At 28.3% G+C, this 17,762-nt stretch overlaps 2 protein-coding genes across 4 annotated transcripts; both read left to right on the forward strand.

Moving 5' to 3' along the window:
* Window positions 1-6,936: 6,936 nt before the first annotated feature.
* Window positions 6,937-10,177, forward strand: LOC131596166 (uncharacterized). Of its 3 annotated transcripts, XM_058868750.1 has the most exons (6): window positions 6,937-7,040; window positions 7,153-7,300; window positions 7,444-8,070; window positions 8,190-8,849; window positions 8,968-9,027; window positions 9,148-10,177. In XM_058868750.1, exons 1-6 carry the CDS (start codon window positions 7,002-7,004, stop codon window positions 9,822-9,824), a joined length of 2,211 nt encoding a protein of 736 aa, XP_058724733.1. In that variant the 5' UTR covers window positions 6,937-7,001; the 3' UTR covers window positions 9,825-10,177. The 3 variants fall into 3 exon arrangements, with proteins under 3 accessions (XP_058724733.1, XP_058724731.1, XP_058724732.1); XM_058868748.1 differs by having other exon boundaries at window positions 8,968-10,177; XM_058868749.1 differs by having other exon boundaries at window positions 8,250-8,849; window positions 8,968-10,177.
* Window positions 10,178-16,353: 6,176 nt separating this feature from the next.
* On the forward strand, window positions 16,354-17,710 carry LOC131596167 (BURP domain protein RD22-like). The gene is made up of 3 exons (XM_058868751.1): window positions 16,354-16,479; window positions 16,564-16,672; window positions 16,779-17,710. The coding sequence occupies exons 1-3, from the start codon at window positions 16,441-16,443 to the stop codon at window positions 17,615-17,617; spliced, it is 987 nt and encodes a 328-aa protein (XP_058724734.1). The 5' UTR covers window positions 16,354-16,440; the 3' UTR covers window positions 17,618-17,710.
* Window positions 17,711-17,762: the final 52 nt, after the last annotated feature.

Consider the following 17,762-nt stretch of genomic DNA (forward strand, 5'->3'; position numbering starts at 1 on the left):
ATATAATAATTATTTAAGTATTTAATTATGTGAGTGGTTGTGTTGTTTGACTTAATTGAGTTATTAGAGAGATATAACAATGGACCTAAGTGATAGAAACATAATGGATGGATTGGTGGGTTAAGCCCAATTGACATAAGTGAGATAGTAAAAAAAGGTTAGGGCTTTAGAGGTTACTATTTTCATTTGGGGGAAAAGATAGGAAGAAGAGAAAAGAGGCAAAAGGGAAGAGAACAACAGTGGAAGAGAAAAGCTAGAAGAAACTCCATTTTCGCAGCTATGTTTCAGCAAAGAGTCACCTTAGAAAAACGGACGCATCTCTCAATCCAACCGTTGGATCATTGCGGTACTTAGACACAACGTTCCTGACCCATAGAGGTAAGTTCTGACCGGAGCGATTTTGATTTTGAAGGTTTTAAGTTCGTCTGATAAGCTGATTTCCGAACTGGTTTTTAGGTGTGTCTCCAAATGATGTTAGAAAGGATTTCTTTTGGAGAAAAGCTTAGAGCTATGGTGAAAGAGTCCATATTTACCAAGGTAAGAGTGGGGTTCTTTCATGCTAAAGGGTTGTATGATAGTATGTTATGGTGGGTTTGATTCTATACTTTGATATCCATGTTCTTCTATGTTACAATTTTGGGTATTTGATGATTTGTTGGAATGTGATGATATAAATGTTATAAGTTGTGTGCAATTGATAATCTATGTGTATTAGATTGTTGTGTTTGTTGTGGGTAAACCATTGATAGTGAAATAATGGGTTTTGTTGTAGAATTGGAAAATAATGGAATAGAAATATAATAGTTGAATTGAAATTAATATAGTTTGATTATTAATTGGATAATTAAATTATTAGTTGAATTGATTCCAATAAGTCTATGTGATTGGAATATACTTGGACTTGGACCAATTATTCGGTTTATCGGTAAATTACGGTATTTTGAGAAATTGACTGTAATTGTGTTTTGGTTGAATATTCAAGTTGAGAATAATATATTGTTATGTCAATGATGTTGTTTTGATAATGTTATTCGTGACCTTCGCGCGATGAAGTCGAAGTCGAAATCGAACAATTCTTAACGAGTCGAGTTTGAACTAAAAAAAATTTATGATGAACTTAAACTCAACCAATTCTTAACTAGTCGAACTGAGCTGAGGCGAATACGACTCGAATCGATTCATTTACAACCCTACAAGCAGGGTAGCTAAATATTCACCTTTATTATTTTATATAAAAGCCACACACCTTTGTTTTTCATTCCATCTTAGCTTATTTTTTTTATTGTTTCTTTTATAGAATTCCATCCTCCATGATCAAATAATATTAAAAACAAAAAAAATTATATATTAAAAAAACTAATAATAATATCATTTTTCAGTTGTATTAAAAATAATTATTTTTAAATTTTTTATATATACATATATTTCTTTAATTTTGTAATAGAAAATATTTTATTTTTTAAATTTATTGAAATAATAATATATCATAATCACATATAGTTCAAATACGGAATAAAATATTAGCAAGCTAGTCTAATACATCCATGGATATTATGTAACTAGATTGTTGGCCCGTGCGATGCACGGGTATTTTAAAATTAAAAAATTATGATACTTATTAAAACTTAATATTTAGTTTATTATTAATTAACATGTTAAAATATATTATTAGTCTTAATTTATAATAATTACATCACATCAAAATATTTTTAATAATATTATTCTATTATATAATTTTATCTTTTATCTACCATAAAAATTGAATCATTCATAATTTTATTAATATAATAACACAAAACTTTAATATTAATTGTAAGAATTTTTTTATAAATATTTTTAAAAGTTAAACTTACAGATTTTGAGGTTAAGTATATAACTTGTGTGTTGCATGATTTTTATTATATAGTATATTTATAAGAATTTTTTATGTTAAAATATGATTATTATTTTAAGAAAATTCATAATTTTGATAAATTATAACTTTACTAATAAATATGTGAATTTCTTGTTGTTTTATGTCACTTGCTTCTTTTTATTTTATTTTCTAAGGATCTTAAAAAAAAAAACATGAGAACAATATAATTGTAATTAGGTATAAAAACTTACCAAAGCAATATTAAAAAACACTTAAAAGAAAATATCAAGTTTTCTGTCAATCAAATATTTTGTTTTTTTAATCATTTAAATTTTCTATAATTTTTTATAATCTTCTATCTTTTATTTTAAAATTATTTTCATTTGTATAGAATTTTGAATTTAAATAATAGAAAAACTACTTAGAGTTTTTTTTAATGGCCGAAAACCTACTATACCAAACAAAATAATTAAGGAAAAAAGGAAGAAAATAAAAAGAAAATAAAAATATTGATTTACCATGAGTATATTTTAAACCACTTATTTGTAAGTCCTTTTACCTTTAAGGTGTTTCATAAAGAATATCGCACATGTCTTTATTCTTCTTGCGCATAAACGCATATATTTTCATAATGATTATACATTAAAAAAGTATCTTTGTAAGACTTATACATAATGAATTCTAAAAACCATTATAAGAATAATTTTGAAATGATATGAAATATAAGGACGTGACATTTAATCTTGATATGTGATATTTACTTCAGATGTCTGATATTTAATCATTGGTAATGAGTTGACTCACACACCAAGAGATCGTGAGTTCAACTCCCACGGATGATGTGAGAATTCTCTTCATAGATGGTTTGTAAGTGCCTCTATTAGTACTCTTTGATCCTTGAGGACTGTCTTACCATGTCAAGCCCCCGAAGCCAAACTCACCTAAATTTTTTCACAAAAAAAAAAAACTACTATCTAAAAAAGCTTATCGATATCAATTTTTATACAAATAAATATATATGCAAATTATTTAAATATAATTTAACTGATCTAAAAATTAGAGATAAAAACATCTAAATACTTACCTGAGGTGTCATTAGCAAATGAATAATCTTTTACCCTGCCACGAAAATAAAAAATAATATTCAATACACATGTATAAAGTAAGAAAAAGAAGATAAAAACTATCATACAAACCTAAATAGTAGCACAAAAGTGAAGATGTGAAACTAAAGCGCCATATTTATATTCACCTAGCAAGTATACCAATAACAATTAATAAAATTATAACAGAAAAATTTATTATTAATACCACTGTTAGGGAGTAGTTCAAAGATTCATAAAGTTTTTTTTAATTAATATAAATGACAATATTAATTTTTTAAATTGTAACGGTTCAATTCATTAATTATTTGATTATATAATTTATAACATACAATTCATCTAAAATATAAATATGTCCTTGTATATTACTTAAATCTCTTATAATTAAATGCTTTCATTAATTTATTTTTTTGTTAAAAAATGTATAATGGGCCTATAAGTCATGAGAATTAAATGATAAAGAAATTGTTACATAATTAATTATTTAATGGTTGTTTTGTTGTATAAAAAATAATTCATAAATTTAATATTTATTTATTTATTCATAATTTAAGAAACTATTAAATATTTGAATGATATAGGAGAATTCCTGTATAGAATAATTTTTAGGAGTTGTATCATTAGACATTAAATAAAATTAGTAAAAATTTCAAATTAAATTGAGATACCAAAAGCATTGTACATATACATTTTAATAATACCGAAAACATTTGTTTTAAAAACTCATTAAATGAAATTATTTTACGGTGGAATTGATAAACTCCATCTCCTTAAATGAGGTTTTAATGGAATATAATTCACAAATCTAGTCTAGTAAATAAAATTTAATGACTTATTTTAAAATATTAAATGAATTAATTGATTAGAAGTAGATACAATGTAACGTCAAAATTTTTGAAATTGATGTTTATAATGATAATTTGCCTTTTTAAAAATATTATTATAATTTTTTTTATAAATGCCTTTATTTATATCAATAAAGAATTAAAATAAAATACCTATAAACTTCAAACTATCATATCATTTAATCTTTTGTTCCATTTTTTAATTTTTAATTTTATAAAAAAAATATTTTGAAATTTAATTACTTGTAATATTTGATAATATATTTTGAAATAATTTATTATTTATACCACCAATATTATTTATATTAAAAATAATTAATTATTTATATTACCAATATTATTTATATTAATACATTAATATTATTATTAAATTAATAATAATATTATTATTATTATTAATATGGGTGACATAAAATTAATATTATGATTGTATAAATATTGTTATTGTATAAGTATTATTATTATTTTATAATTATTATAATTTGTTTTTTAAATATCTTTTGTTCCATTTTTAAATTTTTAGTTTTATAATAAAATAATTTGAAATTTAATTAATTTTATATTTAAATAATATATTTATAAATCAATTATTATTTATACCATCAATATTATTTATATTATAAATAATTCATTGTTTATAATATCCAACATTACTTATATTAGTATATTAATATTATTATTATATTAATATTATTATTATTAATATGGGTGGTTTAAAATTAATATTATTTTTGTGTAAATATTATTATTATTTTTTATAACTATTATAAATATTTTTATTGTTTTATTATTTTTGTTATTATGTATATTGTTAATATCATTTTTGTTTGTTATTATTATGAGATTACATGAATATTATATTATAATTTACTATTTATATTATTATTATTATTAAATGAATTATATTCGGTTACAGTTACAACATTAATTGGCCTCAAAACGTTTTTTAATTATCTTCGGTTACAAGTTACAATATTAATTAGCCTCAAAACGCTTTTCAGTTACAATTAGAACATTATTTTTATTTAATAGTTCATTTGTTCATGATATTTAAAATACTCATTAGTTAAAAAAGATTTCAATTAGTATTGAAAAATAAGTTTAAATAAAATTAAAATTCTAATGGTTTCTAATAAAATATTTTTAAATTTAGTTACTTGCATATTTTACTTATATATTTAGAATAATTTATTATTTATACCACCAATATTATTTATATTAGAAATAGTTCATTATTTATATTACCAATATTATTTATACTAATATATTAATATTTATATTATATTAATATTAATATGGGTGATTTAATCTTAATATTATTATTGTATAAATATTATTATTATTTTATAATTATTAATATTATTATAATTATAATTATTGATATTGGATGTTTAATATTAATATCAATATTATTATTATTATTATTATTATTATTATTATTATTATTATTATTATTATAAATGTTAGATGAATAATTTTCAGTTACAGTTAATTGACCTCAAAATGTTTTTCGGTTAAAGTTAGAACAACATTTTCATTTAATTGTTCAATTGTTCATGATATTTAAAATAATCATTAATTAAAAAAGATTTCAATTATTATTGAAAAATAGTTAAAATAAAATTAAAATTCTAATTGCTTCTATTAAAATATTTTGAAATTTAATTACTTGTATATTTTAATAATATATTTAGAAATTATTTATTATTTATACCGCCAATATTATTTATATTAGAAATAATTCATTATTTATATTACCAATATTATTTATATTAATATATTAAAATTATTATTGTATAAATATTATTATTATTTTATAATTATTTATAAAATTTTTATTATATTATTATTATTATTAGTATGTATATTGTTAATAACATATTTATTTGTTATTAAAATTAGATGAATATTATATTATTATTTATTATTTATATTATTATTATATTGGATATTTAATATTAATATTATATTAATATTATTATTATTATTATTTTATTATTTTTATTAGATGTTTATTGTTTATAATTTTATTATTTATTATTAATATTTGATGAATATTATATTATAATTTTTTATTATATTATTATTATTATTATTATTATTATGAGTTAGAAATATAAGGTTGGAGAAGATCTTATGTAGATAATTAGAGTTAATGTAATATTGAATATTGAAATTATAATAAAATGACACATTGACTTATAAGGATGTGTAAATTATTTATATAAAATATATTATTTAATTGGACTTTTGAATTTTTCAATGTTAAAAAAATTGTCTAACTATAATAATAATAATAATATTAAAATATCACAATTTTAAATTTATATTTTATTTTTATTTCCATTTTTATGATTATATATTTTTATAAATTTATTAAAAAATTTAAGATTATTAATAAAATATAATTATTGAAGGATTAGTAATAAAGTAATAACTGTTTATTAATATTATTATACTATTACTATTTGATGTTATTGCTAGAAAGATGATTTAATAATATTGTTAAAAATATAGTGGTTAGAAAAGTGGTTTTAATAATATTGTTAGAAAAAAATAGTGGCTCATAAAAATTGAAAATTTTAAAATTATGCCACATAAGCATTTTGTGTTCAAAGTTGCTAAAATCATGCCACATAAGCATTAGGGTTAGGGTTATCTTCAAGGTTGCCATCATGACAACCTTGCATTTAGATTAAGTAGATACAGTAAATATACTGCCCCACCAAAAATTGAGGCATGCGTTTGGCAATTGAGGACAAAATCAAATAAGCTACTTTCTAATTTTAGTATAGAAGAAATATTTAGCATTTGTTATTAATTTGCATGTCATTAATTTGAAATCTATTTTACAATTTAAGAAAGCGGATCGTGAAACGCGAGGAAAGAGAAAGAAATGAAAATTATTGTTTTATCATACCACTTGACAATAATTACACATGCAAGTCCAACTTCCTTTATTAGATAATGTCATTCAGCCCATCCATTATTAGAAAATTATTGTTTTAAAATCAAATGAATTATTGTATTAAATAATGCTATTCATTCCATCCATGGTAGACAAAACCAATTTTTATAATTACATAATTACCATCCATTCTCTACATTATATAAAGGCTGCATGTGTCTTTATTTTTCATTCCATCTCAACTTCTTCTCTTCATTTCTTTTTTAGAATTTCAGCATCATTGTTCCAATATGAAGTTTCATTTCTTTCACATTACTACTTTTCTCACGGTGAGTTGCTCACAACTCCATGCATAATAAACTCAACCACTTTCATTCCACATTACTACTATTTTTGCTTGTAAATAAATGATTATTAATCTTAATATATTCTCAAATGCAGCTTCTGCTAGTGGCAACTAATGCTGCAAGATTACCACCTCAACTTTACTGGAAGTCCGTAATCCCCAACTCTCCAATGCCAAAAGTCATCGCTAATCTGCTTCCCAACTTTCCCATGCCAAAACCCATCACTAATCTCCTACTCCCTGGTCAGTGCCATACTCTAAAATTATGCATAAATAATATCTTTAAACTCTCTCACTTTACTGTATAGATGTAAATTTTCTTTTATATATTTAAAATTATTTACATTTAGAATTTAATTTCCATTTAATTTCCGGTGTAAATGTAGGAGTGAAAAAGAGCTACTCTGATGGAGGTGAAGTTGGTGTAAGCTCTGGAGAACTACCTAATGCATTTTCTTACAAACATGATGCAAGTGAGCCTGATATAAATTCAGGAGAATTACCTAATGCCTTTTCTTACAAACATGCTGCAAGTGAGCCTGATGTCAATTCTGGAGAATCACCCGATGCCTTTTCTTACAAACATGCTGCAAGCGAGTCTGATGTGAATTCCGAAGAATTACCTAATGCCTTTTCTTACAAACATGGTGCAAGCGAGCCTGATGTGAATTTTGGAGAATTGCCTAATGCCTTTTCTTACAAACATGGTGCAAGCAAGTCTGGTGTGAATTCCAGAGAATTACCTAATGCCTTTTCTTATAAACATGGTGCAAGCAAGTCTGGTGTGAATTCTGGAGAATTACCCAATGCCTTTTCTTACAAACATGGTGCGAGCGAGCCTGTTGTGAATTCCGGAGAATTACCTAATGCCTTTTCTTACAAACATGGTGCAAGCGAGACTGGTGTGAATTCCGGAGAATTACCCAATGCCTTTTCTTACAAACATGGTTCGAGCGAGCCTGTTGTGAATTCCGGAGAATTACCTAATGCCTTTTCTTACAAACATGTTGCTGGTGAGTCTGATTGAATTCCGGAGAATAACCTAATGTCTTTTCTTACTAACATGTTGCAGGTGAGTATGATGTAAATTCTGGAGAATTACCTAATGCCTTTTCTTACAAACATGATGCAGGCAACTCTGATGTGAATTCTAAAGAATTACCTAATGCCTTTTCTTACAAACATGCTGCAGGCGAGTCTTATGTGAATTTTGGAGAGTTATCTAATGCTTTTTCTTACAAACATGCTGCACAAGAGCCTGGTGTGAATTATGAAGAATTACCTAATGCATTTTCTTACAAACATGCTGCAAGCAAGCCTGATGTAAATTTCGGAGAATCACCTAATGCCTTTTCTTACAAACATGCTAAAAGCGAGCCTGATGTGAATTTCAGAGACTCGCCTAATGCATTTTCTTACAAACATGCTGCAAGCGAGCCTGATGTGAATTCCGAAGAATTACCTAATGCCTTTTCTTACAAACATGCTGCAAGCGAGCATGAAGTGACTTCTGGAGAATTACCTAATGCTTTTTCTTACAAACGTGCTGCAAGCGAGCGTGATGTGAATTCCGGAGAATTACCTAATGCCTTTTATTACAAACATGATGCAAGTCATCTAGATTTGAATTCCGGAGAATTACCTAATGCCTTTTCTTACAAACATGGTGCAAGTGAGCCTAATGTGAATTCTGCAGAATTACCTAATGCCTTTTCTTACAAACATGGTGCAAGCGTGCCTGCTGTGAATTCCGGAGAATTACCTAATGCCTTTTCTTACAAACATGCTGCAGGTGAGTGATGTGAATTCCAGAGAATAACCTAATGTCTTTTCTTACTAACATGCTGCATGTGAGTCTGATGTAAATTCTGGAGAATTACCTAATGCCTTTTCATACAAACATGATGCAGGCAACTCTGGTGTGAATTCTGAAGAATTACCTAATGCCTTTTCTTACAAACATGCTGCAGGCGAGTCTTATGTGAATTTCAGAGAATTATCTAATGCTTTTTCTTACAAACATGCTGCAGGCGAGCCTAGTGTGAATTATGAAGAATTACCTAATGCCTTTTTTTGTGGACATGTTGCAGGCGAGCCTGGTGTGAATTATGAAGAATTACCTAATGCATTTTCTTACAAACATGCTGCAAGCAAGCCTGATGTAAATTTTGGAGAATTGCCTAATGCATTTTCTTACAAACATGCTGCAAGTGAGTCTGATGTGAATTTTAGAGAATCACCCAATGCCTTTTCTTACAAACATGCTAAAAGCGAGCCTGGTGTGAATTTCGGAGACTCACCTAATGCCTTTTCTTACAAACATGCTGCAAGCGTGCCTGATGTGAATTCCGAAGAATTACCTAATGTCTTTTCTTACAAATATGCTGCAAGCGAGCGTGAAGTGAATTCCGGAGAATTACCTAATGCTTTTTCTTACAAACATGCTGCAAGCGAGCGTGATGTGAATTCCGGAGAATTACCTAATGCCTTTTATTACAAACATGGTGCAAGTCAGCTAGATGTGAATTCCGGAGAATTACCTAATGCATTTTATTATAAACATGGTGCAAGTGAGTCTGATGTGAATTATGGAGAATTACCTAATGCCTTTTCTTACAAACATGCTACACGTGCGACTGATGTAAATCATGGAGAATTACCTAATGCCTTTTCTTACAAACATGCTACACGTGCGGCTGATGTAAATTATGGAGAATTACCTAATGCCTTTTCTTATAAACATGCTGCAAGTGAGCCTGATGTTTAAGCTATTGTTGTGTGTCACAGTGATACATCACAATGGAATCTGATGCTTTTGGCATTTCAAGCTCTCAAAGTTAAACCTGTGACTATTCCGGTTTTCCACCTCCTACCTAAGGATAATGTTGTTTGGATTTCCAAGTAGAACAACATCTTTCCTTAGACGTTTAGGTGTGTTGTGTTAGCTACGTTTTACTTTCAATGTTTTAGGTTTTCCATATTTGCTATGTCGTATTATTACAAGTGTGTTATTTGTTTTACTTTTATGTATTTACTATGATGTATTACATGTGTGTTAAATAATGTTGCTTTGATGTTATGGCTCATTGCATTAATAAATGTGTTTTCTTTATTTATCAACTCTATAGTTCAACCTTAAAAATTAGCAATGACGTGCAATTTATGGTTGGAAGAAGAAATCGGGATTGTTTAACAGCATAGACAAAAATTGGTCTTCGAAATACATGTAATGCAATTACCATCCCGTACTCTCTCACGTATGGCCAATGTCTTCAACTGCCAATGCACTCTCCCTACGCAAAAAAAAATTATTTTGATGGCTACGACTATCTCTAATCTATAATATTAATGATGGCCACAACGAACTCCACGATATCGTTTTTAGCTTCTTTTCATGACTCCTCAGTCAACACAGAAGATGTTTCAACATTGTCTTCGACATCTATCTCCTTTTTATTGATTGAATAATTTATTACCACACTTGTGGATTCCACAACAACTTTAGTTTTGGAGTTAAAAACTCTATAAAATCTTCTGTTTGGAGAGTAACCCAGAAATATTCCTTCATCACTTATGGGATCCTTCTTATCCTTTTGATCTTTGTCATTTAATACATAACAGTTACTTCTAAAGGTATGAAAATATTTGATTGAATGCTTCTTTCTTTTCCGTAACTCATATAGAGTAGTTAAGGCACCTCATCTCAAAGAGATCATGTTATGAAAGTGACACGTCCACAAGTGCACGACAAATGTCAGAGTAGTAAAATACCGAACCTCAGAGACCAATGGTTAAGTATCGACTTTTATTCTATCTATGTAAAGCTAGAGCAATCGAATTGATAGGGATTAACGATACTTAAGTGAAAAATCACTTAAGTCAAAATAAATTAAATAAAAATCACTTTTTGAAAACATCTTAAATGAGTTAAACTTGGATTTTATTCAAAAATAAACAGGACTTAAGATCATGATACCTTATCTAACGTTTCCATGTAATTGACTTATTTTAGTTATAAGAATTCTTGCGCGAGTTATAGAAAATAGATAAATGTAGACATTGTCTGCTTTCGCCTGCGTGTTATCTTACCTTCCATAAACAAGACGCTCGTCGGCTCTCGCTCGCACAGAGTTATTTATTGAAGATCATTACTTTTGCACGACTATAAAGATGGGACATTTCTCAATCGCTTTCAAGTACTTTCGTATCATCGAATTTGATTGTTTACAAACCTGTTGTCGAATATCGATAAGTTCTTTTGATTCATTATTAATACCTGAGAACTCTTTTACATTCGTAAAAGTGTATATAATAAGAACTCAAGCTTATAAAATAATCGCGATTCAAATTCTCATAAGTAATAAATCGATCACACGGGTGGTTTAGAGTTAGAACTACCTAATGCTTTTTCATACGCTCTTGGTGTAAGTGAGCGTGATGTAAATTCTAGAGAACTACCTATTGCTTTTTCATACGCTCTTTGTGCAAGTGAGTGTGATCTAAATTCTAGAGAACTACCTAATGCGTTTTCATACGCTCTTGCTACAAGTGAGAGAACTACCTAATGCTATCACATAATATCATGCTGCAAGTGAGCGTGATGTAAATTCTAGAGAACTACTTAATGCTTTCACATTACATCATGCTGCCAGAATTGCCTAACGCATTCAAATATAGTCAGGTGTGTTGTGTTTGTTATGTTTTACTTCCACTGTTCTAGGTTTGTCGTCTTTACTATGATGTATTATTACAAGTGTGTTATTTGTGTTACTTTGATGTATTTGTTATGATGTATTACATGTGTGCTAAATAATGTTGCTTTGATGTTATAGCTCACTGCAATATAAATAAATGTTTTGTCTGTGTCCATCACCCCTTTTGTTCAGCCTTAGAAACTAACAATGACATGCAATTTGTTATTGGAAGAAGAAATAATGATTGTTCAATTACCATCACGCACTCCCAACTCACGTGCGGCCAACGTCTGTCAACTACCATCACACTCTCCCTACGCAAGAATATATATTATAGAAATTAAAATAAAAGAACTAGACAAATGATTGAGATTAATTAAATTAAACTTAGATTTACTAGCATATTTTTAATGATCTCTGCAACCGTTATATTCCTCTTGGTGTATTGGTTGTGTCTTGTGTTTGTTTCCAACACCCTTTAATCATTTTGCAACAATTCTCACATTTTAATTTTGAGGGACAATCCGTAAAAAAAAAAAAATTGAGGGACAAGAATTATGCACATACTAAGAAGTGGGAATCCATCATCTTCCTATTTTGTTTGATATTGATACAAGAATTATGCATATGCAATGAAAGAATAATGTCTCCAATTTTCACTTCCTTAACCTACACCTCTGAACATCACAAATTCACAATAAATAGCAATCTTATTTTCACCAGTGCTTTCCAATACTTGTTGCTAGCAACAACTAATTAAGGCTATATTGGGTACTCCATGAATTTCTTTTTACACAAAATACATCAAACTAACCAATAAATGGTTAATTTTGATACAATTTTTTCCTGTAATACCATTAATTACTCATTTACTCGTTTCACATATTTCTGTCTACAATAAATAGTTAAAGCCATTAGTAAAATAAATATGAGATACCTGCAAAGCCAATAAAATTAAGACCATTTTTTCTATAATATCATTATTTAAGGCCATTGTAACTGCATGCAAAGTAGGAACTTGACCAAAGATACTTGATTGCATGAAAGTGTGACATAAGACAGGAACGATAAAAACAAAATGAAAAGATCATCAGAAGGTGTATTGTAGCTTAGATGGTACACAAGCTTATTGTTATCCTTGATGCATGTCTCTTTGTATCAAAATCCATTAACACTTGAAATTTTATTTATTTTATGTTATCTATTAAATAAGTTGTGTGATTATTCAGATGAAGGATACTCGCTGCAAACTTTGCACAAAGTATAAGATGGGCGTGAGGGATATTATTCACGTAGGACATGTTGACCGATATATGGCTGGCACCTTAAGATTTTATTTGTGTATGTCAACTTGATATCTGACACTTTGTATATTTGAATAAGTGTTTGACAAACTCAGTGTAATGATATATATTTGAGATTGAAGTGAAATGTCCACGCTTCGGTTTATATTAGTAACGTGTAATTGGTAACGTGTAATGATATTTTAATATAATTGAAAGTAGTTATGTTTTGTGAAACTCTAGATTTGTCCCGCAGATGATTTAAGCCAATCATGTACAATTTTTATAATATTTTACATTTTAATTTTTCAAATATTAATAATATTTATGTTATGTTAAACCTTATAAAATTTTGTTCTAACTTCTATTGCATAGGAAAATAACAGTCTCAATTTATCAATAAAACTAATTTAATTATTTTAAAATTTTGAAATAATTTACATGCGGATATAGATTCCTAGGGAATTACTTGCGGATTTTGGTTCCTGGAGATTTACCAACGGATTTACTATTATTCAGAAAGGTTTTAGCTGGGGACGAATATCGCCAGAAAAAAACTGTAGGAAACGGCTTTCCTACGAATTTTTAGCTCAAATTCGCAGGTAAATACGCAGGAAAATAAAGTATTTCTAGTAGTGAATGTTGTTAAGAAAAATCATTTGATAGGTAAAGAAAAAGTTTAATTGATTCTTTATAAAATGGCCATATCAATATATGTGTGTTTGGTTTTGTGGTGAAAAAAATTAATTTTGAAAGCATTGATGTTAGTTAAATTTGAGTTTAATATAAAGTGCTTTATGTTTGGATATATTCACAACAAAAGTGATTTGTATGAAAAATGTTGTTTGGATATTTTATCAAAATGACTTTTGGATGTGTAAATGACGAAAATCGTAAAAAAATATGGTAAGAATTAAGGATATTGTTCAATTTAAGGGCAAAAAAGAAAAATTTAATGGAAATGGAGAATTGATTCCTAGAATTGATTTCAAGAAGTTAGGAATTGTAGCTTCATAAAAAATCAATTCTAAACCAGAAAAAAACATGGTGGCGGTAGACTGTTTGAGAATGTCAAACACTCTAAAATTGATTTTACAAGTCCAGAATTGATTTTAATGTTTTTTACCGGACAACCAAACATAAACTATATCGAAGGAGACTTCTTGGTTAAACCGAGCTTGCATATGTTCATCTAAATGAGGTCGGGAAGCATTCAAGAGATATTGATGAAATCGTCTCCATTTTTTGGTCTATATTATATAGACTTTGAACATGTTTGTTTTCATCATTATGGATTGGTTGAGTATTTGTTGGTGTATATGACTGGTATTGAAATGTAATGTTTTCAATAATATATTTACTCCATGTTCATATTCCATTTTCATTTGAATAGCAAGAAAGTTTAAACTTTTATTCAAATTCCCTTAAGTTGAATATCATTCAAAATGATTTGTTGCTGTTTGATAGATTAGCAACTATCACTCATTTGCACTGTATGTAATATTGAAAATGTAATTGACATATTTCATGAAGTGACATGGGAAACAATTAATTATATCCAAACCAAAAAAAAAAAAAAAAAAGCATGCATAAATATCCGGATCATGTAGTTTTAAGGGTATGTATATTTTTGCATATAAAATGTATAAGATTGATTGTTAAAAAAATTGATTTAAATCTTTTACGCGTATTTCGTTGTAAAATTTTAGTTCTGTTATTAATAATTTTAGAGAATACTTTTATTTAATTCTCTTGGACATAATATGATATATTTGTATTTTTACGATTTCTACTATGTTTAGTTTATTTTTTACATGGATTGTGGTTAAGGGAAACTGACACCTTACAACAACATTTTAAGTACAAATGTGGAGTTTCAAAGTGATTGATTTCTTATTTATGATGAGAAAAATATAGGAGGAAAAGCAAGGTCCACAAATATGACACTAACATTAGTCGATAAGTCATCCATAATTACTCATGGAATAATGGAGGATATATATAGTGAAAGTATTCATATACCATGTTGATTTTGTAATTGTCCACGTTGAAGAAGAAGTTGAAGCTCTTATCATCTTAGGTAGATCATTTTTGTGTATTACTAGGGAAATGTTGATCCGGAAACGTGGGAGCTTAAGGAAAAGATGATAACTAAAATGGATAATGACTTGAAACTTTGGGAGGAAAATGAAAGAAATATCTTACCTCACCCTTTGTTTCTTTCTTGAACCATGCGAGTTTCCTAAAATGTTCTTTGTTTTCGTAGATGTATCTTAGGAGTACTTTTTTTTGTTTAAAGTTGTTTTGTTCCGTAGATGCACATACGCAAACTTTCGTAAATTTCAAAATTTCTTGTATTTTGTACCAGAAATTTCGAAATTTCCAATACTTTTTATAAGGGTGTATCGGAAATTTCGTCCGAAAATTGTTTGTATCTCATCGAGGATAAACTTGGAATATTCAAATTTTGAGGGGTGCCATGTTTAATTTATGGGATGACATGTTAATTCCTCCAAAAAATTTCGTCCGAAAATTGTTTGTATCTCATCAAGAGTAAACTTGAAATATTCAAATTTTGGAGGGTGTCATGTTTAATTTATGGAATGGCATGTTAATTCCTCCAAATTGGCTAAGCATGACAAACCAAAATAAGCTTGATTTGAATCTAATAACTCTTTTTCAATCATGAGTTAGTCATCAGTGCCTTGGATTTGAAGCGGCATTTCTTATTTTTGAATTTACCTACCCACTAGAATCAAATCTTGGTAAGACTTACAAAATATTAATCGGAAACCCATGTTAAAAAATTTGACTGAAAATTAATTATGTAGTGTTCGATTCAGGTCAACATTTAAGGTGATTCAAATCCATCTATATAAACTAGAATTTATTTTAATGCACTATTTATTATTTTCTTTTCCTATAAATAAGATAGCACACTCTTTTCAAATGAACCTTTTCATAATTTTAAAAATAGCTTTTTGATTAATTGGGGAGATAGAATTGTAGTGTTCTACGAGTGTCCTTTTTTCATGAATATTGAGGATTCAATAGTATGATTTAAAAAGGAGGGAAAAGAATCATATATGTTAGGCTATTCTGTTAACTTTTTCATTTTTCTTATGACATTCTTTAGTGTCACCGACGACAAAAGAAAACTCTCATGACATTCGGGCATTTACAGCCATATATGTAACCAAACAATGAACAATCCTCTTACCAATATAGTTGAGACAGTGGAAGTTGAATTAATAACTTGGTTGATACATTGTGATAAATCTCACTTTTAATAAGTAGATACATCATTCTCTACATTATATAAAGTCTGCATGAGCCATTGTTTTTCATTCCATCTCAACTTCTCTTCATCATTTCTTACTTAGAATTTTAGCTTCATTGATCCAATATGAAGTTTCATTTCTTTCACATTATGACTTTTCTCATGGTGAGTTACAACTCCATAAACTCAACCACTTTCATTTAGCTTGTTAAAAAGTGATTACTAATGTTAATATATTCTCAAATGCAGCTTCTGATAGTGGCAACTAATGGTAAAACACTGCCACCTCAACTTTACTGGAAGTCCATGCTTCCCAACTCTCCAATGCCAAAAGCCATCACTAATCTCCTACACCCTAGTTAGTACCATACTCTAAAATTGTTTATGCTTCTAAAATTGTTAATGCTTCAAAGTAGAAAACTTTATTACACATTTTAATTTCAATTTATTATTTTCATATGAAGGTGGATATTGGAGTGAAGAGAAAGCAACATGGGTGGATGTAGGCAAGGGTGGTGTAGATGTTGGAGTGAGAAAGGGCTACAATGAAGGAAGTGGAACTGATGTGAATGTTGGAGTTGGACATTCTGATTCTCCATTTAATTACCTGTATGCCGCAAGTGAGACTCAATTACATGATAAACCAAATGTAGCACTCTTCTTTTTGGAAAAGGACTTGCACCATGGGACAAAATTGAACTTGCTGTTTCCTAAGACCACTTCAAATAATGAAGCAAAGTTCTTGCCTAAAGAAGTTGCCAATTCGATACCCTTTTCATCAAACAAGGTGGAATACATACTCAACAAATTAAACATCAAGAAAGGGACCAAGGGTGCTCAGATTGTGAAGAACACAATCAGTGAGTGTGAAGAACAAGGCATCAAAGGAGAAGAAAAGCTTTGTGTGACATCATTGGAGTCCATGATTGATTTCACTGCTCTTAAACTTGGGAAAAATGTTGAGGCTATTTCAACACAAGTGAACAAAGAAAGTGAGTTTCAAGAATATACAATAGCACAAGGAGTGAAGAAATTGGGGGAGAAGAACACAGCTGTTGTGTGTCACAAAGAGAATTATCCTTATGCAGTTTTCTACTGTCATAAAACAGATACAACTAAAGTTTACTCAGTGCCATTGGAAGGTGTTGATGGAAATAGAGTTAATGCTATTGCTGTTTGTCACACTGATACCTCACAATGGAATCCTAAACATTTGGCTTTTCAAGTGCTTAAAGTTCAACCTGGAACTGTTCCAGTTTGTCACTTCCTTCCACAGGAACATGTTGTTTGGGTTTCCAAGTAGAAACAAACAAATCCCATTGGTGACACTGATGAATATTTATGCAGTTTTAACAGAATAAAGTGAACTATGAAATTTATCCTAGTACTTTATAAATTACTGCTGTGTTTTACTTCCACTGTTTTAGGTTTGCCGTATTTACTATGTT

Source organism: Vicia villosa, linkage group LG4 (genome assembly GCF_029867415.1).
Source record: "Vicia villosa cultivar HV-30 ecotype Madison, WI linkage group LG4, Vvil1.0, whole genome shotgun sequence".
Classification (NCBI taxonomy): domain Eukaryota; kingdom Viridiplantae; phylum Streptophyta; class Magnoliopsida; order Fabales; family Fabaceae; genus Vicia; species Vicia villosa.